Source organism: Oncorhynchus gorbuscha, linkage group LG19 (assembly GCF_021184085.1).
Source record: "Oncorhynchus gorbuscha isolate QuinsamMale2020 ecotype Even-year linkage group LG19, OgorEven_v1.0, whole genome shotgun sequence".
NCBI lineage: Eukaryota > Metazoa > Chordata > Actinopteri > Salmoniformes > Salmonidae > Oncorhynchus > Oncorhynchus gorbuscha.
In genome coordinates this window covers 36,066,139-36,092,104 of record NC_060191.1, presented here as the reverse complement: position 1 = coordinate 36,092,104, position 25,966 = coordinate 36,066,139, and the positions used below count along the sequence as shown (strand labels likewise).

The 25,966-nt window shown below is 44.3% G+C and overlaps 2 protein-coding genes across 3 annotated transcripts; both read left to right on the top strand.

Annotated features, from left to right (window-relative positions):
• Nucleotides 1-664: 664 nt before the first annotated feature.
• Nucleotides 665-18,502, top strand: LOC124006118 (FXYD domain-containing ion transport regulator 6-like). 2 transcript variants are annotated; one of them, XM_046315905.1, is made up of 7 exons: nucleotides 665-1,149; nucleotides 15,588-15,641; nucleotides 17,595-17,651; nucleotides 17,770-17,862; nucleotides 17,947-17,989; nucleotides 18,108-18,157; nucleotides 18,376-18,502. In XM_046315905.1, the coding sequence occupies exons 2-7, from the start codon at nucleotides 15,593-15,595 to the stop codon at nucleotides 18,429-18,431; spliced, it is 348 nt and encodes a 115-aa protein (XP_046171861.1). In that variant the 5' UTR covers nucleotides 665-1,149; nucleotides 15,588-15,592; the 3' UTR covers nucleotides 18,432-18,502. The 2 variants fall into 2 exon arrangements, with proteins under 2 accessions (XP_046171861.1, XP_046171862.1); XM_046315906.1 differs by having other exon boundaries at nucleotides 666-1,149; nucleotides 17,770-17,844.
• Nucleotides 18,503-21,069: 2,567 nt separating this feature from the next.
• On the top strand, nucleotides 21,070-25,302 carry LOC124004768 (sodium/potassium-transporting ATPase subunit gamma-like). The gene is made up of 6 exons (XM_046313541.1): nucleotides 21,070-21,216; nucleotides 22,660-22,697; nucleotides 23,599-23,634; nucleotides 24,064-24,138; nucleotides 24,467-24,498; nucleotides 25,191-25,302. Exons 1-6 carry the CDS (start codon nucleotides 21,101-21,103, stop codon nucleotides 25,221-25,223), a joined length of 330 nt encoding a protein of 109 aa, XP_046169497.1. The 5' UTR covers nucleotides 21,070-21,100; the 3' UTR covers nucleotides 25,224-25,302.
• The last annotated feature ends 664 nt before the right edge of the window (nucleotides 25,303-25,966 follow it).

The window sequence follows — 25,966 nt, the reverse complement described above, 5'->3', positions numbered from 1 at the left end:
ATGTACCATCTACTGCATCTTGCCTATGCCGTTCGGCCATCGCTCATTCATTAATCTTTATGTGCATATTCTGATTAATTCCTTTACACTTGTGTGTATAAAGTAGTTGTTGTGAAATTGATAGATTACTTGTTAGATATTACTGCATGGTCAGAACTAGAAGCACAAGCATTTTGCTACACTCGCATTAACACCGGCTAACCATGTGTATGTGACAAATCACATTTGATTTGGGAAGGGCTGTCCAATACAGTGTGTAATGCATTGTAGCCTAGTGTTTATATACACTATTCCAAGAGCGCAAAAAACTCAGGAAGTACATTTTCTTAGAAATATAACTTGGCCCTGTGCTCCTCCGAGAATGCTCTTCGTATAGCCCATAGTATAGGCTATGGGTCATTTCATTGAGACCACACTAGACGCACTTGATATTCCACGCCCAGCAAAGAAACAGGGACGAGGGTCATCATCAGGCACTCATCGAGATACTATAATAAGCAACTAATTCTCAAATCCTGAGCAATACAACATTTGATCAATTACAAATCACATAACCCTCCCCTGGACTAAATGTTTAAAAAAAGACTAAACCCTCCCCCTGACTGAAATGGAAAAATCATAACCCTCCCCCATTTTTCCTCCAGGTAACAATTGTGTACTTTTCTACTGCTCCCTAATGTCAGTCTCTCTCCAGTCTCCCAATACTGATGGTTTAACACAGACTACACTGTAGCTTACATCAAAAACACAATCAGTGTATATTTGTAACCGGTTGGCGCGCTGAAAGCTACGGGTAGATGGCTAGACGCTCACGAACATCAACAGTGGGTCGTGTGTGTGAGGTAGAGAGAGTGGGAGACAGACAGACAGACAGAACGTGATAGACATCAAGATACCGTTTGTAATCAATACAAACAGAAGAAACATTGAGATTCTCCAACAAAGATATTGGCAAACTATTGTTACGTTTTGCATTCTAAGTGCGCGAGACGATCAATAACCCTTCGTGGGACTGCAATTGAACAGTGAGAAGGCACCGATTATAAAGATTGAAACAATAATTACGCTTTGCGAGAAGAAGCTGATCATTGTCCTGGATTGGATTGGGGTCAATCAATTTGTAGCTCAACGTCAAGATAATAGAAAGAGGTAAGAAGATGAATTGGGCATGTTTGTTTTTCGACATAATTCAAAAGGGGCGTGTGCGTTCTCATGTCTACAGTGTGTTATTGTCTGCCTAGTTGGAGCTAAACATTTGGAATCTGGTATCTGTCAAATGAGTGGGATGTATTAGCGAATAAATAATATAGGCAACATTTAATTTCCTGAAATATTGATGTGAATAATGTATTGAGAACTTGTCTCAATGTGTATAGGCCTATGCATGCATAATATCAGTTGCATGATGGATATAAAATATATATATATTCACTCATTGCATTTTATTTAGCAAAAATAACGTCTGTAAGAGCATTATTATTTTTTCAAATAGGCCTAAACTATAAAGGTCTCGACTTGTTTTTGTATGCAATAGATTCTAGTGCCGTGAGGGTGTGTCCTTTTCACAGTATGATGTTAGTTCAGCCAAGTCGTCTCGTGCAGGGCAGACACACAATATTCAACCGTTTGTATAATTAGTCCTAGGCCAAATAGGTCTAAATGGTATGTAGAACGAATTATTTGAAGCGCCTGAATACTCCCCTGTCCACAATACTGGCAAGTCTAGTGGTAAAGCCACAGGTTAGGATCGGTGAAAGTGGCAGACTCGCGGAGCTCGCGCCAAGCACGGTGTCCATTATCAGCTAGCTAGACTATCTCGCCTTTGCAAATTCTAAAACACACTCATGCAGTTACGCAAACTACGGCTATGTCGTAATGTATGTAACACCAGAAACACACTATAAACAATGCTATAATATACCAACTGATACAATTATTCGTGACTTTAGTGTCCCTCCCAGTCTCCATTTTGGGCAGTGGTCGGGTGCGCGAAAAAAGCTTATCTGTGGATGATGGATATGTGGTAGATAGCCTACAATAATTAAACTGAGGCACTTGTGTTCGTTCATCTGGTTGTCATGAGCGGTAGGGGCGTTCCACCAAATGATTACCTTTTGGGTAGTGTAATTAAGTCCCAAAATGTTTTTTATTTCACCTTAGTTTAACATTATTTCAGAAACAACACATGTTCGATTTAATGTAAACGTAATGTAAAATACGTTTTAGCATTTCAAGAAGTTAAATTGAAAAATGACTATTAAGCGCTTATTAAGTGCCACATAAAGTAACAGGGTTGATGATTTCATCTTAAATAAGCCATATATCCCCCTGTGACAGGGGGGAATTGAAGCTTGTTGTGTGCAACAGGGAGCGGCAGTTGAATGCAAGCTTCACAAAAAGATGTTCATTTGTAGCCGGTCTTTGTGTGTAACAGGGTTGATGTATTATGGTCGACACGCTCAGTTTTCCACCACAAAATACGCGAAAATGGCCAAAAGGAGTAGAACCAGCTCACCTGCCTTAACACTATGATTTGATTGTTAGATGTGCAATGTTTCTTTTGAAAATATATTTTTTAAATAAATGGTTTCACCATATTAAAACGAGAGTTCAGTTCACGGAGCAGGGTTGATCTCAAAGCAACAAAATAACTAGGACTTTACAATGATGGGGGGAAACCTGGAGAAATGTTGTAGTTCCGTGTTAGCAAATCTTTTTTTTTCCATGATAAAAATCTGATTTATGGAATTTGACATGTGGTCTGTATTAATTAAAGGGAGCTTAATATAATATATATTTTTAAATTAAATATTGGCGCACAATTTCTACTTCGAATATGAAAAGGCACGCTTCTATTGGAACGACCCCATTGTATCAAGGTTTATGTTGAGCGTGAACAAGGATGAATTAACGCTTGAATCTCATCACTGTGTCCCACCCCTTTCTTCTCTTCTCACGTACTAAAGTTTTTCATGACAATACCATCTCGAGCCCACCTCCCTCCTCTCGGCACACATCCCTCAGTATTTAGTACTTCGAATAGTAGTCAGCTGATGGAAACAGTTGCCATAGCAATACCATGGCAGTAGGCACGTCCAATGTCTTGTTGTCATGGAGATTTACAATCACCGCGATGGCAAAGATGCTAAGCCATAAGGCATGGGTCTTGCTCCAGAAAGGATCTTGATGCCCTGTGTTTTGTGCTAATTCATCATTCGCTTGTTCAATTTGGGTTGTATTATAATACGTCTGGAACACATCATGAGAATGAGAAAGTTGTAGTAAAGCCACAGGTGTGGCAGGCAGCAGCATTGTGGAGAGCTATAGGTAACTGCCAAAATAAAGGAAACACTTGAGTAAATGAGAGTTCTGGAAGCTCTGGTGTGGGTTGCTTTTTCCTGGCATGGTAAACGGCAATAAAATCATAGCCATTCTGGTGAACCATTTCTATCCATCTCTTCCAGGATGATTATGGCTATGCCTCCATAGGATGACGATGCCCCCCCCCCCCATCCACAGGGCACGAGTGGTCACTGAATGGCTTGATGAGCATGAAAACAATGTAAACCATATGCCATGGCCTTCTCAGTCACCAGATCTCAACCCAATTGAACACTTATGGGAGACTCTGGAGTGGCGCCTGAGACAAAACACCTAAATATATAATTTCTCATGGAAGAATAGTGTCGCATCCCTCCAATAGAGTTCCAGACACTTGTAGAATCTATACCTGCATTGTTCTAGAGATGCATTGTATACCAAGGTGCATTGTTCCAGAGATTTCTGTAAGTCTTTAGCTGACACTAGGCTTCTTCTTAACCTCATTGAGCATTCTGCGCTGTGCTCTTGCAGTCATCTTTGCAGGACGGCCACTCCTAGAGAGAGTAGCAACAGTGCTGAACTTTCTCAATTTATGGACAATTTGTCTTACTGTGGACTGATGAACATCAAGGCTTTTAGAGATACTTTTGTAACCCTTTCCAGCTTAATGCAAGTCAACAATTCTTAATCTGAGGTCTTCTGCGATCTCTTTTGCTCGAGGCATGGTTCAAAACAGGCAATGCTTCTTGTGAATAGCAAACTCAAATTTTGTGAGTGTTTTTTATAGGGCTAGGCAGCTCTAACCAACATCTCCAATCTCGTCTCATTGATTGGGACTCCAGGTTAGCTGACTCCTGGCTCCAATTAGCTTTTGGAGAAGTCATTAGCCTAGGGCTTCACATACTTTTCCTCAACCACCACTGTGAGTGTTTAATTCAATATAGACAAGAAAGATTCAATCATTTGTGTGTTATTAGTTTAAGCGCACTGTGTTTTGTCTACTGTTGTGACTTAGATGGAGATCAGATGAAATTTGCTGACCAATTTATGCAGAAATCCAGGTAATTCCAAAGGGTTCACATACTTTGTTTTGCCACTGTAGATATGGGAGCTTTTACATGAGTCTGGGTGTCCCAGAGAAATAGCGATCAGTGCCAAATTGACGTAGAAATAACATTAATGGGTGAGATCCATAGAGGAATCATGCTCCAGCAGTTAGATCACAATGCTCCCAAATATCATTTCACACAACCATACACTCTAAACTCTTAGAAAAAAAGTTCCATCTAGGATTTAACCGGGTTCTTTAGTTGTCCTCATAGGAGTACCCGTTGAAGAAACCTTTTTTGGTAACAGGTAGAACCCTTTCGAGTCCCATGTACAACCCTTAACAGTTTGAGCTCCACGTAGAACCATGGAACCAAAAAGTGATCTTACACGGAACCCTTTTGGAACCATTTCTTTCTAAGATCATGGCCTAGACACTCGCAAACGAAGGCGCGAGCGTTGAGGTGTGAAAAGATTCACACTCACACAGAGAAGGAAGATAAACAACGGGTCACAACACACGACAGCATTTCCACTATGACATTCATTCCGATGTCTTCTTCCACATGCATAATTCATCATTCATGGTCTTGGGCTCGAGTCATAGCTCCCTCCCTGGGGATTGTTGCTTCTGTAGATGTCCACACCGACGTCACCCCAGGATGCCGCTGCTTCTGCCTCCGTTTCTGCCTGCCCTTCCCCCCTCTGCTCTACCCTTCCTCCTTCTGGCTCAGACAAAGCGAGGTGCTGGCAGCACCATGGGACTGAAACGTGACACATACAAACAATGCCGTGACAAAGGTGGGTTAAGGAGAGGCATAGAGGCCAGTGAATCGGGTGGCACTTCTCATTTCTTAGCGAGGGAGTTGAACTCGAGTGTCTGTGTCACTAGCGCTGGCCTGGCCGGCGGTGCCACACCCCAACAGCAGCTTTCCCACGGGATTCTGAGAGATATGGCCAAATTGTCAACCTCTGATCTGAGAGGTAGAACTGGTTGAATTGCACTTTCCCACTGGGTGGAATTTCAGACTATTGACATTATGTTTTTCTTGCCCTCTGGTCCCTGATTGTTAGACAGTGGACAGCAGGTCATTCCTCACTGTCAGTTAGGGCTAGGTGACGTATAGTATTAACTCAATTATTTAGAATGCATGTTCTAGTGCGATTCCAAATGCCTGTATGGCAAGATTCACATTTTTACATTTGTTCTGTTTTCATGAGCGTTTATGTCCGCTTGTTCTTACGTTGTCTTTTTGGTCTCATCTCCTTCGCTCCTTCTGTGCTGTGTGCACCTTCCTATGTCCACACCCACACACCAAGTCCCTCCCCTTGCCACTCACAAAAAAACAAAGATAAGAGATCACTTCTTCCTCTATGACAAGCGGTTTCAACTCGCTATTTGCATTTGAGGTTTATTCCAACAGAATCGGTCCTACGGACACCGCAACACATGGGCACATTATTTTACTGTAATAGAGGAGACGTTAACCTTTCTAACCATAACTTTGTTATGTCTCACCTCTTCAAATTGCGCGCAGAGCAGACACTACTAAAATAGGAGTAGCAATGAAGGTTGATTCTGGAAAATGTTGCCTAAGTATAATTTTAATTAGATTATTGCTGACTGTTTGAAATGCAGTGCATTTGACCGTGAATCGTGCAACAACGTTTATTGAGAGGTACAGTATAGATTGTGAATCGTGCAACAACGTTTATTGAGAGGTACAGTATAGATTGTGAATCGTGCAACAACGTTTATTGAGAGGTACAGTATAGATTGTGAATCGTGCAACAACGTTTATTGAGAGGTACAGTATAGATTGTGAATCGTGCAACAACGTTTATTGAGAGGTACAGTATAGATTGTGAATCGTGCAACAACGTTTATTGAGAGGTACATTATAGATTGTGAATCGTGCAACAACGTTTATTGAGAGGTACAGTATAGATTGTGAATCGTGCAACAACGTTTATTGAGAGGTACAGTATAGATTGTGAATCGTGCAACAACGTTTATTGAGAGGTACAGTATAGATTGTGAATCGTGCAACAACGTTTATTGAGAGGTACAGTATAGATTGTGAATCGTGCAACAACGTTTATTGAGAGGTACAGTATAGATTGTGAATCGGCCATTAAAAGAATTGGAAATATGATGTTTAGGCCATATTGCAGAGCCATAATATTAAACTCTGAGGTAAACACCACTGAATGGACCTCAGTGGCTTGTATTTGCTATCATGCCCCAGCCTCCTCCCTCGCCCCATTCGCTGTCCTCCTTTTCCTATCACTCCTTATCAGCTTGTTGAAAAGGTTCAAAGGGTTTTGAATATAAATACTTAGTTCTGGTTGGACTAATAGCTTGTACTGTGCTGCTCAGTCCTGTGTTTTGATTGTGTCTAACATAGTGTAGACTAGTAGTAGAAGTCTGGAGCTTTGATAAGGGTGCCTAATCCCCCTAAATGTCATCCAAGGTGTCACTTCGCCCTTACCTTCGCTATGTTAACGCGCTATCAGTACCATTAGCAAGGTAGCTTATGTGTAAGAGTTCTAAGTGGGGTCCTCTATGCCTCCCTCTCTCTACATACATACATGCATACATGCATTCATACACACACACACACACACACACACACACACACACACACACACACACACACACACACACACACACACACACACACACACACACACACACACACACACACACACACACACACACACACACACACACACACATACATACACATACATACATGCATACACATACATACATACATACATACATACATACATACATACATACATACATACATACATACATACATACATACATACATACATACATACATACATACATGCATACATACATACATGCATGCATACATACATACATACATACATACATACAGTTGAAGTCGGAAGTTTACATACACTTACGTTGGAATCATTAAAACTCATTTTCAACCACTCCACACATTTATTGTTAACAAACTATAGTTTTGGTAAGTTGGTTAGGAAATCTACTCTGTACATGATACAAGTCATTTTTCCAACAATTTTTTACAGACAGATAATTTCACTTATAATTCACTGTATCACACTAAGTTGACTGCCTTTAAACAGCTTGGAAAATTCAAGAAAATTATGTCATGTCTTTAGAAGCTTCTGATGGGCTAATTGACATCATATAAGTCAATTGGAGGTGTACCTGTGGATGTATTTCAAGGCCTACCTTCGAACTCAGTGCCTCTTGTCATGTATTGTCATGTCTTGTCCCTGTGCTTTCTCTTCTCTTCGTTTCCCCCTGCTGGTCATATTAGGTTTCTTTCTCTCTCTCTATCTCTCTCTCTCTCTATCGTTCCATTCCTGCTCCCAGCTGTTCCTCATTCTCCTAACGACCTCGTTTACTCTCTCACACCTGTCCCCTCTTTTGCCCTCTGATTAGGTCTCTATTTCTCTCTCTGTTTCTGCTTCTGTCCTTGTCGGATTCTTGTTTGCTTTGCCCTTGTTCCGTCCTGTCGTGTTCTGCCTCTTCATCAGATGCTGCGTGTGAGCAGGTGTCTCTGTCCTCTACGGCCCGCGCCTACCCGAAGGGACGTGCAGTCTGTTGCCGCTAGTCCTGCAATTCTCCTCTACTACTAGAAGGGGGACACTCCTGTAAAGATTGAGGATTTATGTTTTCCCTGTTTGGACATCTCCTGTAAAGATTGAGGATTTATGTTTAAGTCGCTTTTGGGTCCTCACTCACCTGCATAACAGAAGAATCTGACCAAGAATGGACCCAGCGACTTCGGATCCTCTCTACTCAGCCGTCGAGATCCAGGGAGCGATGCTAGGCAGACACGAGCAGGAATTGTCTGTTGCTCGACATGCCGTTGAGACTCTGGCCGCCCAAGTCTCCGACTTCTCAAGACATATTCACAATCTCCGCCTCGATCCACCGGCTACTTCCAGGGCTTCCGAGTCTCCGGAGCCCAGAATTAATAACCCACCGTGTTACTCTGGGCAGCCCACTGAATGCCGCTCGTTCCTCACCCAGTGTGATATTGTGTTCTCTCTCCAGCCCAACACGTACTCCAGGGGTACAGCTCGTATCGCCTACGTCATATCTCTCCTTACTGGACGGGCTCGTGAGTGGGGCACGGCAATCTGGGAGGCAAGGGCTGAGTGTACTAACCAGTATCAGAACTTTAAGGAGGAGATGATACGGGTTTTTGATCGTTCAGTTTTTGGGAAAGAAGCTTCCAGGGCCCTGTCTTCCCTATGTCAAGGTAATCGATCCATAACGGATTACTCTATAGAGTTTCACACTCTTGCTGCCTCCAGTGACTGGAACGAGCCGGCGTTGCTCGCTCGTTTTCTGGAGGGTCTCCACGCGGAGGTAAAGGATGAGATTCTCTCCCGGAGGGTTCCTTCCAGCGTGGATTCTTTGATTGAACTCGCTATTCGCATAGAACGACGGGTAGATCTTCGTCACCGAGCTCGTGGAAGAGAGCTTGCGTTATCCGTTTCCCCCGTCTCCGCATCTCTACCATCTTCCTCCACTGGCTCAGGTGCTGAGCCCATGCAGCTGGGGGGTATTCGCATCTCGACTAAGGAGAGGGAACGGAGAATCACCAACCGCCTCTGTCTCTATTGCGGTTCCGCTGGTCATTTTGTCATTTCATGTCCAGTAAAAGGCCAGAGCTCATCAGTAAGCGGAGGGCTACTGGTGAGCGCTACTATTCAGGTCTCTCCGTCAAGATCCTGTACTACCTTGTCGGTCCATCTACGCTGGACCTGTTCGGCAGCTTCCTGCAGTGCCTTGATAGACTCTGTGGCGGAGGGCTGTTTTATGGACGAAGCCTGGGCTCGGGAACATGACATTCCTCTCAGACAGTTAGGGGATCCCACGGCCATGTTCGCCTTGGATGGTAGTCCTCTCCCCAGGATTCAGTGTGAAACGCTACCTTTAACCCTCACTGTCTCTGGTAATCATAGCGAAACCATTTCTTTTTTGATTTTTCGTTCACCTTTTACACCTGTTGTTTTGGGTCATCCCTGGCTAGTGTGTCATAATCCTTCTATTAATTGGTCTAGTAATTCTATCCTCTCCTGGAACGTTTCTTGTCATGTGAAATGTTTAATGTCTGCTATCCCTCCTGTTTCTTCTGCCCCCTCTTCACAGGAGGAGCCTGGTGATTTGACAGGGGTGCCGGAGGAATATCATGATCTGCGCACGGTCTTCAGTCGGTCCAGGGCCACCTCCCTTCCTCCTCACCGGTCGTATGATTGTAGTATTGATCTCCTTCCGGGTACCACTCCCCCCCGGGGTAGACTATACTCTCTGTCGGCTCCCGAACGTAAGGCTCTCGAAGATTATTTGTCTGTTGCTCTCGACGCCGGTACCGTTGTCCCTTCTTCCTCTCCCGCCGGAGCGGGGTTTTTTTTGTTAAGAAAAGGGACGGTACCCTGCGCCCCTGCGTGGATTATCGAGGGCTGATTGACATAACGGTTAAGAATCGTTATCCACTTCCCCTTATGTCTTCAGCCTTCGAGATCCTGCAGGGAGCCAGGTTTTTTACTAAGTTGGACCTTCGTAACGCTTACCATCTCGTGCGCATCAGGGAGGGGGACGAGTGGAAAATGGCGTTTAACACTCCGTTAGGGCACTTTGAATACCGGGTTCTGCCGTTCGGTCTCGCTAACGCTCCAGCTGTCTTTCAGGCATTAGTGAATGATGTACTGAGAGACATGCTGAACATCTTTGTTTTCGTTTACCTTGACGATATCCTGATTTTTTTGCACCGTCACTCCAGATTCATGTTCAGCACGTTCGACGTGTTCTCCAGCGCCTTTTAGAGAATTGTCTTTATGTGAAGGCTGAGAAGTGCGCTTTTCATGTCTCCTCCGTCACATTTCTCGGTTCTGTTATTTCCGCATTCAGATGGATCCCGCTAAGGTCCATGCTGTCAGCGATTGGCCCGTCCCTAAGTCACGTGTCGAGCTGCAGCGCTTTCTTGGTTTCGCGAATTTCTATCGTCGTTTCATTCGTAATTTCGGTCAGGTGGCAGCTCCTCTCACAGCCATTTACTTCTGTCAAGACATGCTTTAAGTGGTCCGTTTCCGCCCAGGGAGCTTTTGATCTCCTCAAGAAGTGTTTTACATCCGCTCCTATCCTTGTTACACCTGACGTCTCTAGGCAGTTCATTGTCGAGGTTGACGCGTCAGAGGTGGGCGTGGGAGCCATTCTGTCCCAGCGCTCCCATTCTGACGATAAGGTCCATCCTTGCGCGTATTTTTCTCATCGCCTGTCGCCGTCGGAACGTAACTATGATGTGGGAAACCGCGAACTGCTCGCCATCCGCTTAGCCCTAGGCGAATGGCGACAGTGGTTGGAGGGGGCGACCGTTCCTTTTGTCGTTTGGACTGACCATAAGAACCTTGAGTACATCCGTTCTGCCAAACGACTTAATGCGTGTCAGGCTCGTTGGGCGCTGTTTTTCGCTCGTTTCGAGTTCGTTATTTCTTATCGTCCGGGCTCTAAGAACACCAAGCCTGATGCTTTATCCCGTCTCTTCAGTTCTTCAGTAGCCTCCACCAACCCCGAGGGGATTCTCCCTGAGGGGCGTGTTGTCGGGTTGACTGTCTGGGGAATTGAGAGGCAGGTAAAGCAAGCACTCACTCACACTCCGTCGCCGCGCGCTTGTCCTAGTAACCTTCTTTTCGTTCCTGTTTCTACTCGTCTGGCCGTTCTTCAGTGGGCTCACTCTGCCAAGTTAGCCGGCCACCCCGGCGTTCGGGGTACGCTTGCTTCTATTCGCCAGCGTTTTTGGTGGCCCACTCAGGAGTGTGACACGCGTTGTTTCGTGGCTGCTTGTTCGGACTGCGCGCAGACTAAGTCCGGTAACTCTCCTCCTGCCGGCCGTCTCAGACCGCTTTCCATTCCCTCTCGACCGTGGTCTCACATCGCCTTAGACTTTATTACTGGTCTGCCTTCGTCAGCGGGGAAGACTGTTATTCTAACGGTTGTCGATAGGTTCTCTAAGGCGGCTCATTTTATTCCCCTCGCTAAGCTTCCTTCTGCTAAAGAGACGGCACAAATCATCATTGAGAATGTGTTCAGAATTCATGGCCTTCCGTCAGACGCCGTTTCGGACAGGGGTCCGCAATTCACGTCTCAATTTTGGAGGGAGTTTTGTCGTTTGATTGGGGCTTCCGTCAGTCTCTCTTCCGGTTTTCATCCCCAGTCTAACGGTCAAGCAGAACGGGCCAATCAGACTATTGGTCGCATCTTATGCAGTCTTTCCTTTCGAAACCCTGCGTCTTGGGCAGAACAGCTCCCCTGGGCAGAATATGCTCACAACTCGCTTCCTTCATCTGCGACCGGGCTATCTCCTTTTCAGAGTAGCCTCGGGTACCAGCCTCCTCTGTTCTCGTCCCAGCTCGCCGAGTCCAGCGTCCCCTCCGCTCAGGCTGTTGTCCAACGTTGTGAGCGCACCTGGAAGAGGGTCAGGTCTGCACTTTGCCGTTATAGGGCGCAGACTGTGAGAGCCGCTAATAAGCGTAGGACTAAGAGTCCTAGGTATTGTCGCGGTCAGAGAGTATGGCTCTCCACTCGTAACCTCCCCCTTATGACAGCTTCTCGCAAATTGACCCCGCGGTTCATTGGTCCGTTCCGTATTTCTCAGGTTGTTAATCCTGTCGCAGTGTGACTTCTTCTTCCGCGACCACCCGGTCTTCCATGTCTCCTGTGTCAAACCTTTTCTTCGCGCCCCCGTTCGTCTCCCCCCCCCCGTCCTTGTCGAGGGCGCACCTATCTACAGGGTCTGGAAGATTATGGACATGCGTCCTCGGGGTCGTGGTCATCAGTACCTAGTGGATTGGGAGGGGTACGGTCCTGAGGAAAGGAGTTGGGTTCCTTCTCGGGACGTGCTGGACCGTTCGCTGATCGATGATTTCCTCCGTTGCCGCCAGGTTTCCTCCTCGAGTGCGCCAGGAGGCGCTCGGTGAGTGGGGGGGGGGGGTACTGTCGTGTATTGTCATGTCTTGTCCCTGTGCTTTCTCTTCTCTTCGTTTCCCCCTGCTGTTCGTATTAGGTTTCTTTCTCTCTCTCTCTCTCTATCTCTCTCTCTCTCTATCGTTCCGTTCCTGCTCCCAGCTGTTCCTCATTCTCCTAACGACCTCGTTTACTCTCTCACACCTGTCCCCTCTTTTGCCCTCTAATTAGGTCTCTATTTCTCTCTCTGTTTCTGCTTATGTCCTTGTCGGATTCTTGTTTGCTTTGCCCTTGTTCCGTCCTGTCGTGTTCTGCCTCTTCATCAGATGCTGCGTGTGAGCAGGTGTCTCTGTCCTCTACGGCCCGCGCCTACCCGAAGTGACCTGCAGTCTGTTGCCGCTAGTCCTGCAATTCTCCTCTACAACTAGAAGGGGGACACTCCTGTAAAGATTGAGGATTTATGTTTTCCCTGTTTGGACATCTCCTGTAAAGATTGAGGATTTATGTTTTCCCTGTTTGGACATTAATAAACTCTGTTTCTGTTAAGTCGCTTTTGGGTCCTCACTCACCTGCATAACACCTCTTTGCGTGACATCATGGGAAAATCAAATTAAATCAGCCAAGACCTCAGAAACAAAATTGTAGACCTCCACAAGTTTGGTTCATCCTTGGGAGCAATTCCCAAACGCCTGAAAGTACCACATTCATCTGTGCAAACAATAGTATACAAGTATAAACACCATGGGACCACACAGCCGTCATACCGCTCAGGATGGAGAAGCATTCTATCTCCTAGAGATGAACGTACTTTGATCTGATTAAACAAAAATACAACTGTTTGACCATAATGACCATCGTTATGTTTGGAGGAAAAAGCCAAAGACCACCATCCCAATCATGAAGCAAGGGGGTGGCAGCATCATGTTGTGGGGGTACTTTGCTGCAGGAGGGACCGGTACACATCACAAAATAGATGGCATCACGAGGAAGGAAAATTATGTGGATATTTTGAAGCAACATCTCAAGACATCAGTCAGGAAGTTAAAGCTTGGTCGCATATGGGTCTTCCAAATGGACAATGACGCCAAGCATACTTTCAAAGTTGTGGCAAAATGTCTTAAGGACAACAATGTCAAGGTATTCGACTGGCCATCACAAAGCCCTGACCTCAATCCTATAAAACATTTGTGGGCAGAACTGAAAAAGAGTGTGCGAGCAAGGAGGCCTACAAACCTGACTCAGTTACACCAGCTCTGTCAGGAGGAATGGGCCAAAATACACCCAACTTATTGTGGGAAGCTTGTGGAAGGCTACCTGGAACGTTTGACCCAAGTTATACAATTTAAAGGCAATGCTACCAAATACTAATTGAGTGTATGTAAACTTCTGACCCACTGGGAATGTGATGAAAGAAATTAAAGCTGAAATAAATCATTCTCTCTCTATTAATCTGACATTTCACATTTTTTTTAAGAAAGTGGTGATCCTAACTGACCTTCAGACAGGGAATTTTTACTCAAATTAAATGTCAGGAATTGTGAAAAACTGAGTTTAAATGCATTTGGCTAAGGTGTATGTAAACTTCTGACTTCAAATGAACATACTGTATATTTATATATATATATATATTTGATCTATATCTATATATCTATCAGATGGGTAAAAAGGACAGGATGTGATGATTGAATAAGGAAGAGGATAGGAATGCTGTGTTGAACAACGAGAGGGTGTAAAGTCAAAAGTCACAACGGCGCTTGACGGTGTTGAGGTTGTAGCAGCTGTTAAGCCTCAATCACCACTCAGATGAACCGGCCCCCCTCTCGGAGAAGACCTCGGCCACATCTGTTGATGTCTATTACCCTTCACAACACATCCTCATCCACTCTATTGACTTCCTCCCTGCCTGTGTATCCCCTGCTTATGAGTAGCCCAGGGTTATAGGGCCTGGGATGGGTGGTGACTGACTGAATGAGAGGATCATGAATGCAACATTGTCCTATTTAGTGCAGCTAGGGAGGGTGGTGGGAGTAGACGCAACATCACAGAGCCAGACATAACAACCCACTAATGTTTGCTCTGTGGTGACTGGTGGTTGAGTGCTATGGTCCCAGTCATAACCCAGAACCTGTCTGGATATAGAAAACAGCAGGCATATTAAGCACACATACTGTTACCGGGTAGAATTGTGATAACATGCAACCAGGTAAAACATGCAGCCAGTTTACGGACTAAAATGAATCCACATAACTGTGTGTAGAGACTTACTGTACTCGACTGAGAAGTCAGTTTGGCTTTTGCATGCGTTGCTCTTAATGCCATGAATGACAAATATATAAAACGTGTAGATCAGTGAATAATTGCCTGCATTCAACATGACCAACATAATGTGTGCTCTGAAGGCACTCTCCACCAGTTCATTAAGCCATTTGTTACCCAATTACTAAGTGCCCTATCATTAGGGAAATGACCTGCGTCCAGAACATGATTCCTCCCAGAAAAAACGTCAAACCTGTGACCATGGGGCTGGGCTCGCCACTTAAAGCTGTTTCAAGGGCAAGGTCTTTAAGGGAGTTTGGAGGTGAACAGTGGACAAGCAGCATCTGGACTGTGATGCTATGCTAATGGCTTGGGTCCCGTTTAGCCGAATGTGTTCTCTCCCCCGCAATCTTCATGGTGGTATCAATAAAGAATACGCTCCATGGGAAGTGGGGCACAGAACATGGAGAACATAGATGGAAAGAGAGACGGGAAAAGAGAGGAGAGGAGAGGAAAAACAATGGAGGGATTGGTGTCATCTCTTTGCCTGGAGGGCACGTTTCTTTCCATAAAAAGCCTGAATCTACTGTGGTATTGTAACCATCTTGTCTTTTGTCTGTCGTGGGCCCATCTTCAACCCATTACTCTCATAACTCCGGCAGCTTGGCTACTTTTACATCTAGTTTCTATTCCCACCAAGATGTCTGTGTAGTACTGGTTTGAGAATGTATCTGAAAAATAGACACTTGATTGGTAAAAAAAAATGAATGGACCAATACCAATCTGTCTGCAGGCATTGGGGCTCAGCTGCCTGATTTAGTACACAACAGGTTGGTTCAATACACGGGTGATGTGGGGGCCGTTTTCCAACCTTGCATATGTGTCTGTGTGAGCATGTGTGTCTTGGTGTGTATGTGCGTGGCATGCAACCAACTAACACAGTTCTCTCTCGCTCTATTTCTTTCCCTCTCTCTTTCTGCAGTTACCATGGAAACTGTTCTGTTCTTCCTCTTTTCACTCCTGGTGTATGTGGCTGGTAAGTGCCCCCTCCACCACCACCAACACCAACACCACTACCACCAACACCACTACTGCTCTATCCACAGGGAGGCAGGAGACACAGGGGGAGGGCCGTGGCATGACATGGCAGGCATGGGGTTTTGACTGAACATTAATGGACTGACTTGTTCTAGAGCCTGAGGCTTCCTTCCTTTGCATGCGTAGTACAGTGTGTCTGTGTGTTGATATGTATATCCCAAGTATAATGTAATATACTGTATATCCCAAGTTTAATGTACTATACTCTATATCCCAAGTATAATGTACTATACTGTATATTCCAAGTATAATGTACTATACTGTAAATTCCAAGTACTATGTAATATACTCCATATCACAAGTATATTTAGGCCATGACACACACACACACACACACACACATTAACTGTAACTCTGCCACACACACACACACACATTATTATGCCATTAAGATTCTAAGTGTGAAGTCATGGGTTCAGTACATCACTGGAGAGAGCAACTGAGCCATCCATGTCTTCTGGTGTTATCCAGACTCTTGCTTGTCCGCCAATCGGACGAACCTTCCACATTCTATTGCTTTGGCGTTTTCCCACCTGTCTTCAGTTCACATTCTTTTCCACCTCCCTCTTTTCCTGCCCTCCTTTCTTCTCCCTGTATCCCCTCCATCCTTTCATCTGTGTTTTGTTCACACCGTCTGTTCTCGTTTCTCTTCCTTTCCTCCTTTCTTCTTTTGTCTCTCGTCTCCGTCTCCAGACTATACATCTCTCCTTTTCCCTCATCTCCAGATGTAGATTTTCCTCCATTACAGTAATCTCCCTCCCACTATAATTCCTTGTTTTTCGAGCACTCACTCCCCATTCAGTGTGACTCTCTGTCTGTTGATATGAGTATACATGCTGAGTAGAGTGCGCACACACACACACACACACACACACACACACACACACACACACACACACACACACACACACACACACACACACACACACACACACACACACACACACACACACACACACACACACACACACACACACACACACACACACACACACACACACACACACACAAAATGGGGTTGTGGAGCAGATATAAAGTCTGGGGTTTGTGCACTGGTCCAGACAGTGTTTGTCCACTGGGGAATTTAGGAAATGAATTGACACAGGGAGCGAGGGTTGGACGAATAGAGTAGGGGAGGAGGAGGAGGATGGGGAGGTAACTGAGGTAGTCCATTCAACAAATCATCCACAAGGCCAGTGCCATTGCACAACCGAATGTGAATATCGTAACCTGTCAAGATCCTTATCCAAGCTCTGGATGTGAATACCATAACATGTCAAGATCCCTATCCAATCTCTGGATGTGAATACCGTAACCTGTCAAGATCCCTATCCAATCTCTGGATGTGAATACCGTAACCTGTCAAGAACCCTATCCAATCTCTGGATGTGAATACCATAACATGTCATGATCCTTATCCAATCTCTAGATGTGAATACCGTAACCTGTCAAGATCCCTATCCAAGCTCTGGATGTGAATACAATAACCTCTCAAGATCCCTATCCAATCTCTGGATGTGAATAGCTTAACCTGTCAAGAACCCTATCCAATCTCTGGATGTGAATACCATAACATGTCAAGATCCTTATCCAATCTCTAGATGTGAATACCGTAACCTGTCAAGATCCCTATCCAATCTCTGGATGTGAATACCATAACCTGTCAAGATCCCTATCCAAGCTCTCTCTCTTGCTCTCTTTCTCTCGCTCTCTCGCTCTCTCTCAGCAGTCACAGACCCATGTGCCGAGAGTGAGTAGCCTGTCTGTAATCAATGTGTTTAACCATGTTAACCCCAGCCCCATTATACTTCTAGGTATGTACAGCATTGAAAACTGCTACGATCGTTAGATGTTCTATATGGCTAGTATCTAATTTCCTTGCCTTTCTCAGTGCCTGTATTTTCAGATGGTGAAAAGGAGAAGAAAGAGGTGGACCCATTTGTCTATGGTAAGTAGACCCCTGTTAGTGGGTCTTGATGTTCTTCCCCATCAACTGACAATGTTGCAATAGCCATGAAAGAAGACTTTCATAAGTAGCCGTCTCTCCTCTCTGTGTGTCTGTGTAGACTATCATAGCCTGCGGATCTGTGGACTGGTCTTTGGTGTGGTACTCTTCACGCTGGGCATCCTCCTCATCCTCAGTAAGTCTTCATACTTCAGTAAGTCTAACTACGTCACACATACTTATTGGCTCTTTGATTGTTGATTTTAAGATCATGATCATGACTTGTTGTCCGTTCTAGGCCGAAAATGTCGCTGCTGTCCCAATCAGGAGAAGAAGCTCAAGTAAGTCAGCAATTGTGCCTGATTGGTCGATTACATTTCTGCTCTGTTGTTATGGGGCTGTGTTCTCCATCTCTGGTCACCATGACAACCAATGTCTGTCCTCTTGGTTCTATCGCAGGGCCCCTGGAGACGAAGAGGCTACAGCAGAGACCCTGATCGTGTCCAAAGGTGAGAGATTTGTCTCTACCCTCTCACCCCTCACACACCCACTGGAACAACCTTGACACCAATCCATAGTTGTGTTCAACCATTGGGATTGATTCTTCGTAGTCGATGCCTAGGTTCCCCCTCTGTTTCGGCCACTTTGAAATTACTACTCCAACCTCGATGACTTTTCATGAGGTCATATGAGTTTCCTTGATTCCCCCTCTTCTGTCCGAACACAGCTAAGGAGCCAGAGCCAGAGCCAGAGCCAGAGCCTGAAGCTAAGGCTGAGAACTGAGTCAGCCCAACCAGACTGCCTCCCCACCTGACTGACGATCAACCATATCTGCCACTGAACAACCAGTGGTGGAAAAAGTACCCAATTGTCATATTTGAGTAAAAGTAAAGATTCCTTAATAGAAAATGACTCAAGTAATAGTGAAAGTCGCCCAGTAAAATACTACTTGAGTAAAAGTCCAAAAGTATTTGATTTTAAATATACTTAAGTATCAAAAGAAAATGTAATCTCAAAAATATATCAAAGTATAAATCATTTCAAATTCCTTATATTAGGCAAACCAGGATGGTCACGGGCACACTTCAACACTCAGACATCATTTACAAACAAAGCATTTGTGTTTAGTGAGACCGCCAGATCAGAGGCAGTAGGGATGACCAGGGATGTTCTCTTAAAATGTGTGAATTGGACAATTTTACTGTTCTGTTAAGCATTCAAAATTTAACGAGTACTTTTGGTTGTCAGGAAAAATGTATGGAGTAAAAAGTACATTATTTTCTTTAGCTGTAAATGTAAAAGTTGTCAAAAATATAAATAGTAAAGTACTTAAGTGGTACTTTAAAGTATTTTTACTTAAGTACTTTACACCACTGTGAACCACTACCTAAGGACCAACACAATAATGATGATGACGATGGCAACAAAGATGATGACGCTGACAAAGATGATGCTGAAGAATTATGAAGACGAGCAAACAGGAATACTGTGCGACCACAGAACAAGGGATAGGAGTGTGTAGAGGTGGGTGGGGGGGATAATGGAGATGTAAAAATAAACCTTGAACCTATTGTTCCGTGCTCTGTGCCCATGTACGTGTCTCAGTGATCTCGTGTGTACCTGTGCCTTTCTGCGGCAGTCTGTCTCCAGTTTGTCGTCTTAGCCAGTGACACCTTTTTGCAGATCGCCTTTACCACAGTTCTTAATAATTGGAGATGTGTCAAGAAATGTTGTTCGTGTTTGTGTTTAGCTTATATTCTGTATTTCTATCGTCTTTAGGTTCTAGACGTTACTGTTTGCTACATTTTTTCAGAGTTGTTATTATCACTTTCACTCTTGTAACAATTGTCCTTAATGACATTTATCACGTGGTAGATTATATACAAGATATACACTACCGTTCAAAAGTTTGGGGTCACTTAGAAATGTCCTTGTTTTTTAAAAAGAAAAGTGGATTTTATGTCCATTAAAATAACATCAAATTGATCAGAAATACAGTGTAGACATTGTTAATGTTGTGAATGAATACTGTAGCTGGAAACTGCAATTTCTTTTATGAATATCTACATAGGAGTGCCGAGGTCCATTATCAGCAACCATCACTCCTGTTTTGCCAATTTTTTTTATTTTTTTATTTTTTTAACAAGGACATTTCTAAGTGACCCAAAACTTTTGAACTATAGTGTACATGTAATATATACTAGTATAAATACCCTATACACAGTATACAGTTCTAGCTATATATATTTCAATATATGTGTGCATGTGTGGGTACATGAGTTTGGGTGGTTTGTATGTGTGTCTGAGAGGTTGTGTGTATTTGGCTGTGTTGCGCCTCACACACACGAGAATGCAACTGCCACAGTTTGCTGACCAAGCACAAGAATGCATCAGAGTTAACTAGGAGCTCACCAACAGTAGTCACTGTAGTGAAGTGAGCTCCTACATCAGCTATATCACTGCCTTGTCCTAGACAACCGTCCAATCTAGTCTCCTGCTCTGTCATTGGCCGAGCCGGGGCGATTACCGCCCTCAGAGGCAGGCTACGATTGGACGGTTCCCACACCCACGCCAGTGCGGCAAATCTGTGTCCTCTTATTGTTTAGTTGAGAGGTTACGGTAGCCGGTTGCAAAAATCAGTCTCAACCCATGGTGTCTCTCTGTTTAGCGTTGTGTGATCGACCATTGCGTTTAGTTAGTGAGAGAGCGGGTCTTACGTGTGACTGAGAGAGTGTGTGTAGATGCTAAGTGTGCCAGAGTCATAGTTTTAGCCACCAGAATTAGGTGAAGGAAATCAAAGAAAAAGATAATTTGCTCTGTGTCAGACGTCAGGTAAAGCTTACGGTCACGCGGTCAGATGCATGGAGTCTTATGCAGAGTGTCATTGTTACAACCAACAGCAACAACCACAAAACACACTGCCACGACAATAAGTAACTCACTCTGTTCACTCTGTGCATGAGGTTGTACTGTATAGCTGTATTTTGTGCTTTTGACATCGAAATAAAAGAGTCTTATCGCCAATAACCTTCCCCTATTTGTTTACTTATACAGTTTTAGTTGTAATGTTATGGTTTACATGTATAGTTGACTTATTTGGAGAAAAATAGCCACCAACCACTGCTCTCACCAGTGATTCTGGTCATAATTGTGGTGAGCTACAAAGTCACGCTACCAAGAACTACAACACAATGACAGTGCAATAAACCTGCCCATTTCTAACTCAAAGTCAATCAAGGTTGTGGGAGTGGTACTTCAAAAGTAGGGCACAAAGTGGCATGCATTTCCTCCTAGGTTAGTCACAGTAATGTGAACACTGCGGCTCAAATGATTCCAAAGGTTACCATCTCACACTATATATCGGCTCTGAAGGCCACGCTTTATAGGCCTATAAACATGTAAATGGATGGCTGGTGGGGTAGGGAAGGCCGTAAGGCCGGACAGGCTGAATTATGAGAGAGGGGGGGGGGGTAGATGAGGAAGGAGGTGACTTCAGCTGGCTACAGAGGCAGAAGGAGGCACAACTGAGAGGATCTCACATAGCCAGAGGAGCCTTCCAACACCACAGGTGAGTCCCAACCTGGATCTCCCGAATGCTATGGCTAGAGATAGTACATGATACTCGGTGATACCGAGGAGTACTTGTTGGATAAGTGTATACCTACTCGTTGAATTATTGTTTATTTAACTCATAAGCAAAATCACTGCTCGCTCGTTTGGAAACACTGTGGAGTTGGGGAAAGGGCCAGCTTTTCATGCATCATCTGCTTTTGATTCCAAACTTTATCATATCATTTATATTGATCAGTGGAAAGGGAAAACTGTACTGGTCTAAAATGACACTGTATAATATTATCGGACAAGCGACAAGCTTTTATTGATGTTGACCTTTGTCAGGGTGCTCTGCAAATCACACCAAATGTTATTTGTCAAATGCGCCGAACGCAACGGTTGTAAACTTTAGCGCAAAATTGCTTGCTTCATGAGCCCTTCCCAACGACGCAGAGTAAAAAAATTATAACAATCCCATATTGAGGACAGGGGAAGCAGAAATATTCTTGTCCCACATGAATGAATGCCTTTCAGAGGGTGATTGTAGGGGGTGTCAAGGTTAATGAGTTGAGTTGACGTTCAGGCAGTTGCTATGGTATGTCACGCATGCATCGAAAAACCACACACACAGCATACTTGAACACGTACGTTTACACACAGGCACATACACTCTCACATATTTCACAACTTGTACTTACACACATGTGAGACTGTCCGAAGAAAATGGACTCAGGGATATTTGGATCTTACAATCCATGTAAGTTAATGATTAAAGGCACAGAGATTTAGATCAAAAGAACAGAACAGTGTACTGTGTGCGTGTGTACGTGTGTGTGTGTGTGTGTGTGTGTGTGTGTGTGTGTGTGTGTGTGTGTGTGTGTGTGTGTGTGTGTGTGTGTGTGTGTGTGTGTGTGTGTGTGTGTGTGTGTGTGTGTGTGTGTGTGTGTGTGTGTGTGTGTGTGTGTGTGTGTGTGTGTGTGTGTGTGTGTGTGTGTAAATCAATATCTTTACTACCCTCTCTAGCAATTAGTCAGATATCAAGGCTAAATATGAAGAACCAGCGAAACCAATTTGTTTGGACTTCTAGAGTTCCTTAACCTTTCAACAGACTTTCATATAAGCTGGATAAAACCCTTAAAAAACATTCCCCAGATTTATTAAAAACAGATTATCGAATTCTAATCTGTCTGAATCCATAACCACAGGACAGTGGGTTCCAGAACTAACAGAATTCCTGTTTTCATTGGTAATGCTACTTACATAAATTATTTGCTAACTAGACAAACAAAAATATGTTACATATTGACTAATTTTACCCCATCAGCGATGCCGGTGTCAAACCAAAACAGATTTTCTAAGCACACCATACTACAATGAATGACTAGGGACCCAGCAAATGTTATTGTAGACATGGATATAGCTTTTGTATATCTCATACTCATTTCCTTCATCCTAACAGCCACTCAGACAGACCAGCCATCATGTCCGCCGCCGGAGGTACGTTTTACATCACTGAATTTCAATTACCGGTACTAGACACAAATAGCCCGTTTTGTCCCCCGAGAAGTTTAACGTTTTGAATCTCCTTGTTATATTATAGTTCATGATGATTTTCCATTATAAATTAAATTTGTCCTATATACACACAAAAAAAAGAGTAACAACCTGGAGATCATGCCCATAGATATCCCCTCTAGTCTTAGTTCTCTGTTATACCATGGGTTTATCGGGCAATAGCCACAACCTGTGGCCTGATCATGTTTCATGTACATCATTAGCCAGTCAGGTAACGGGCAGAACGCCACAGGGAATCATGTTCTAGCTCATTGTTCTAGCCACATAGTAAACATTCATTTACGATGCTGTGGCTACAGAGACCGACACAAGCTGTCTAGCTCCACAGTGCACTGCAGTACATATCCCAAAGCACCTTCACAAACTCAAACAAACCACTCTGTCACTACTGCCTCCCGTTGACCGAGTGAGAAACAACATATTGGTGTGATCTGCTCTGGGAGATTTACCTTGACTTTCTGTGGGCCAGGTTTACTTTTGAGTCGGTCTTATATTGTTAGAAACCGGGTCGTGCGAACCCTGGATGCTGATTGGCTGAAAACCATGGTACTGAAAATGAGACAATATACCACGGGTATGACGCAAAACCACTTGTTTACTGTTCATATTACGTTGGTAACCTGTTTATAATAGCAATAAGGTACCTCTGGGGTTTGTGGTAGCCCCCAAACCTTGGCCCCCCAGATGGCAATAACAGCCACAGGGCTGGGACAAAAGTACATTTCTCTGTCTATTCTATTTCTGTCACTCCTCTGAGTGTACCGGCTTGGAGAGTGTGGATATCCTCTTGGATCTTATCTTGTGTTCTCTGCTCTCTCCTCAGCTCCCGAGTACGACCCAGATGCAGAATTTGTGTATGGTAAGAGACAACAAAATGATACTGCACAAAAATGGTTTTCTGATAAAGATAGTAATTTGGTAATTTCATAATGCCTAATGGCACGGAGAGAATGAGTGACAGACAGACAGACAGACAGACAGACAGACAGACAGACAGACAGACAGACAGACAGACAGACAGACAGACAGACAGACAGACAGACAGACAGACAGACAGACAGACAGACAGACAGACAGACAGACAGACAGACAGACAGACAGACAGACAGACAGACAGACAGACAGACAGACAGACAGACAGACAGACAGACAGACAGAGAGAGAGAGAGAGAGGGAGAGAGAGAGAGAGAGAGAGAGAGAGAGAGAGAGAGAGAGAGAGAGAGAGAGAGAGAGAGAGAGCTATGTTACCATAGGTGAGCTTATGATGAGTGTGTCCTCTGTGTTGTAGACTACCAGACTCTTCGTATTGGAGGTCTGACCTTCGTTGCAGTCATCATGATCCTGTCGGTTCTCCTGCTGGCCAGTGAGTCTCCAGGCCAGACTGTGTGTGTGTGTGTGTGTGTGTGTGTGTGTGTGTGTGTGTGTGTGTGTGTGTGTGTGTGTGTGTGTGTGTGTGTGTGTGTGTGTGTGTGTGTGCGTGCGTGCGTGTGTGCGTGCGTGTGTGTGTGTGTGTGTGTGTGTGTGTGTGTGTACTTTCTCCAACCTGACTGACTTAAAGCGATTAAACAACCACACCTTAAACCAATTTATTGATAGTGTTCTCTATTACCTTGCTGTCTGGGGGCATGGGGAGTGCTGTAATAGGCTGTATCATCATTACTCACTGATTGGTTTTCTCTCTCATCCCCTAGGCAACAAAATCCGCAGGTGTGGAAAGCCCAGGGTGAGTGTCCTCATATCAGACAATGGAATACAAATAAGATGAGATATAGGCTACATCTTGAGTATGAGAGGCAGTCCACATCCCTCCTCCACCGGTCAATCAATGAATATGTGGTGTTGTAGAAACCGTAGGGATCCATTGAGCAAGATGCTCTCAGAGAAAGCAGTTGTGAGGCAGTATTTAAGTGACATCTGCTGGTCATTTTGAGACATATAGAGGAAGGGGTCTGGAAGACAAACTTGGCTGAAGCGCTTGGCTCCTATAAGGAGCGTAGGCCGTTGATGAATGCCCTCCATCTCACTCGGTTTGGGACACATCCAGGTCACACCAGTTGTGGCAGCTCTCAGTCATTTCTGCCTTGACTTCTCTCCTCCAAGTGTGTCTTGGGTACTGGGAGAATACGAGATTATTCATGAATGAGGAATCATGGTCCACAATGTACTGTACAATACCGTACTCCTAACGAATCAGTTATACATATTACTATATGTAATAGTACCAGTAATTCAGGCTTTCATTTACAGTCGTACCAAAATCCACAAGTTTTATACTTGTCTATGTTCGATCTACTACACCTGAGGGGAGGAATATAAATGGCATTGTAACAGTCACTATTTCCACAAGAGAATATCCAGTGAAGATCCAGTGAGTTCTGTTGTTAACGTCTTGTCCCTCTGCTATGTGTTTTCCAGGAAAGAAAGGTCGAAGAGATACCCCTAGCGTAGGACGGCTGGGCGCTTGTATGTTGTTGACTGTAATGTGTGAGACTGCATTCCTTTTTGTATTGATAAACTGTGGACCCACTGTCGCTGTCCTGTGTTTTACTACAAAGCACGTTTGAAAATCAACCCGTGTACATGTGTTTGGGTGTTCTACCGGGACGGCCAGGTAGCCTATCCGTGAAGAGCGTTTGAAAAATCTGTCCACGCGCCATTGAGCAAGGCACTTAACCCGAATGGCTCCTGTAAGTCGCTCTGGATAAGAGCATCTGCTAAAATGCAAAGTAGTCACTGGGATTGTAACTCTATGGTGTTAGGCATATACTGACTGGCCAACTAGTTCTATAGCCTCCATGTTAGCAGAAGCCTACAATGAACCACTGCCAAGTGGTCTCGATATTAAATGGCTCAGAAAGTTAAGTGCCCAGTAACCATGAAATGTGATGGTTCAAACCCTGCTGTCGCCTCTCAATTGTTTCGGTAATGAATGAAGTTGGACTGTCCCATCCCTACATGTAACATATGTGGCCACGGGATGGCAGCAAAACATATTATTTGGCCATGGCCACAGACTTGTCTTGCGCTATTTATCACACCTCAAAAACTACCGGGGGGGTTCATTAGCCGGATTCCGTTGCAAAACGTTTCATCTGTTTAATCCGAAAGCTGTTGAGTTCCGAAATTGTAGTTCAGTCGTGTCCTTCATTTTTTTCTTAACACAAAAAAAAAGCGGGTGGAAGAAGTTGGAT

Coding starts and splice junctions, on each gene's coding strand:
- LOC124006118 (XM_046315905.1), top strand. CDS start 15,593: ATGGAAACTGTTCTGTTCTTCCTCTTTTCACTCCTGGTGTATGTGGCT. Junction 15,642..17,594: donor ACTCCTGGTGTATGTGGCTG/GTAAGTGCCCCC, acceptor TGCCTTTCTCAG/TGCCTGTATTTTCAGATGGT. Junction 17,652..17,769: donor GGTGGACCCATTTGTCTATG/GTAAGTAGACCC, acceptor GTGTCTGTGTAG/ACTATCATAGCCTGCGGATC.
- LOC124004768 (XM_046313541.1), top strand. CDS start 21,101: ATGAGAGAGGGGGGGGGGGTAGATGAGGAAGGAGGTGACTTCAGCTGG. Junction 22,698..23,598: donor CATCATGTCCGCCGCCGGAG/GTACGTTTTACA, acceptor CTCTCTCCTCAG/CTCCCGAGTACGACCCAGAT. Junction 24,499..25,190: donor GCAGGTGTGGAAAGCCCAGG/GTGAGTGTCCTC, acceptor TGTGTTTTCCAG/GAAAGAAAGGTCGAAGAGAT.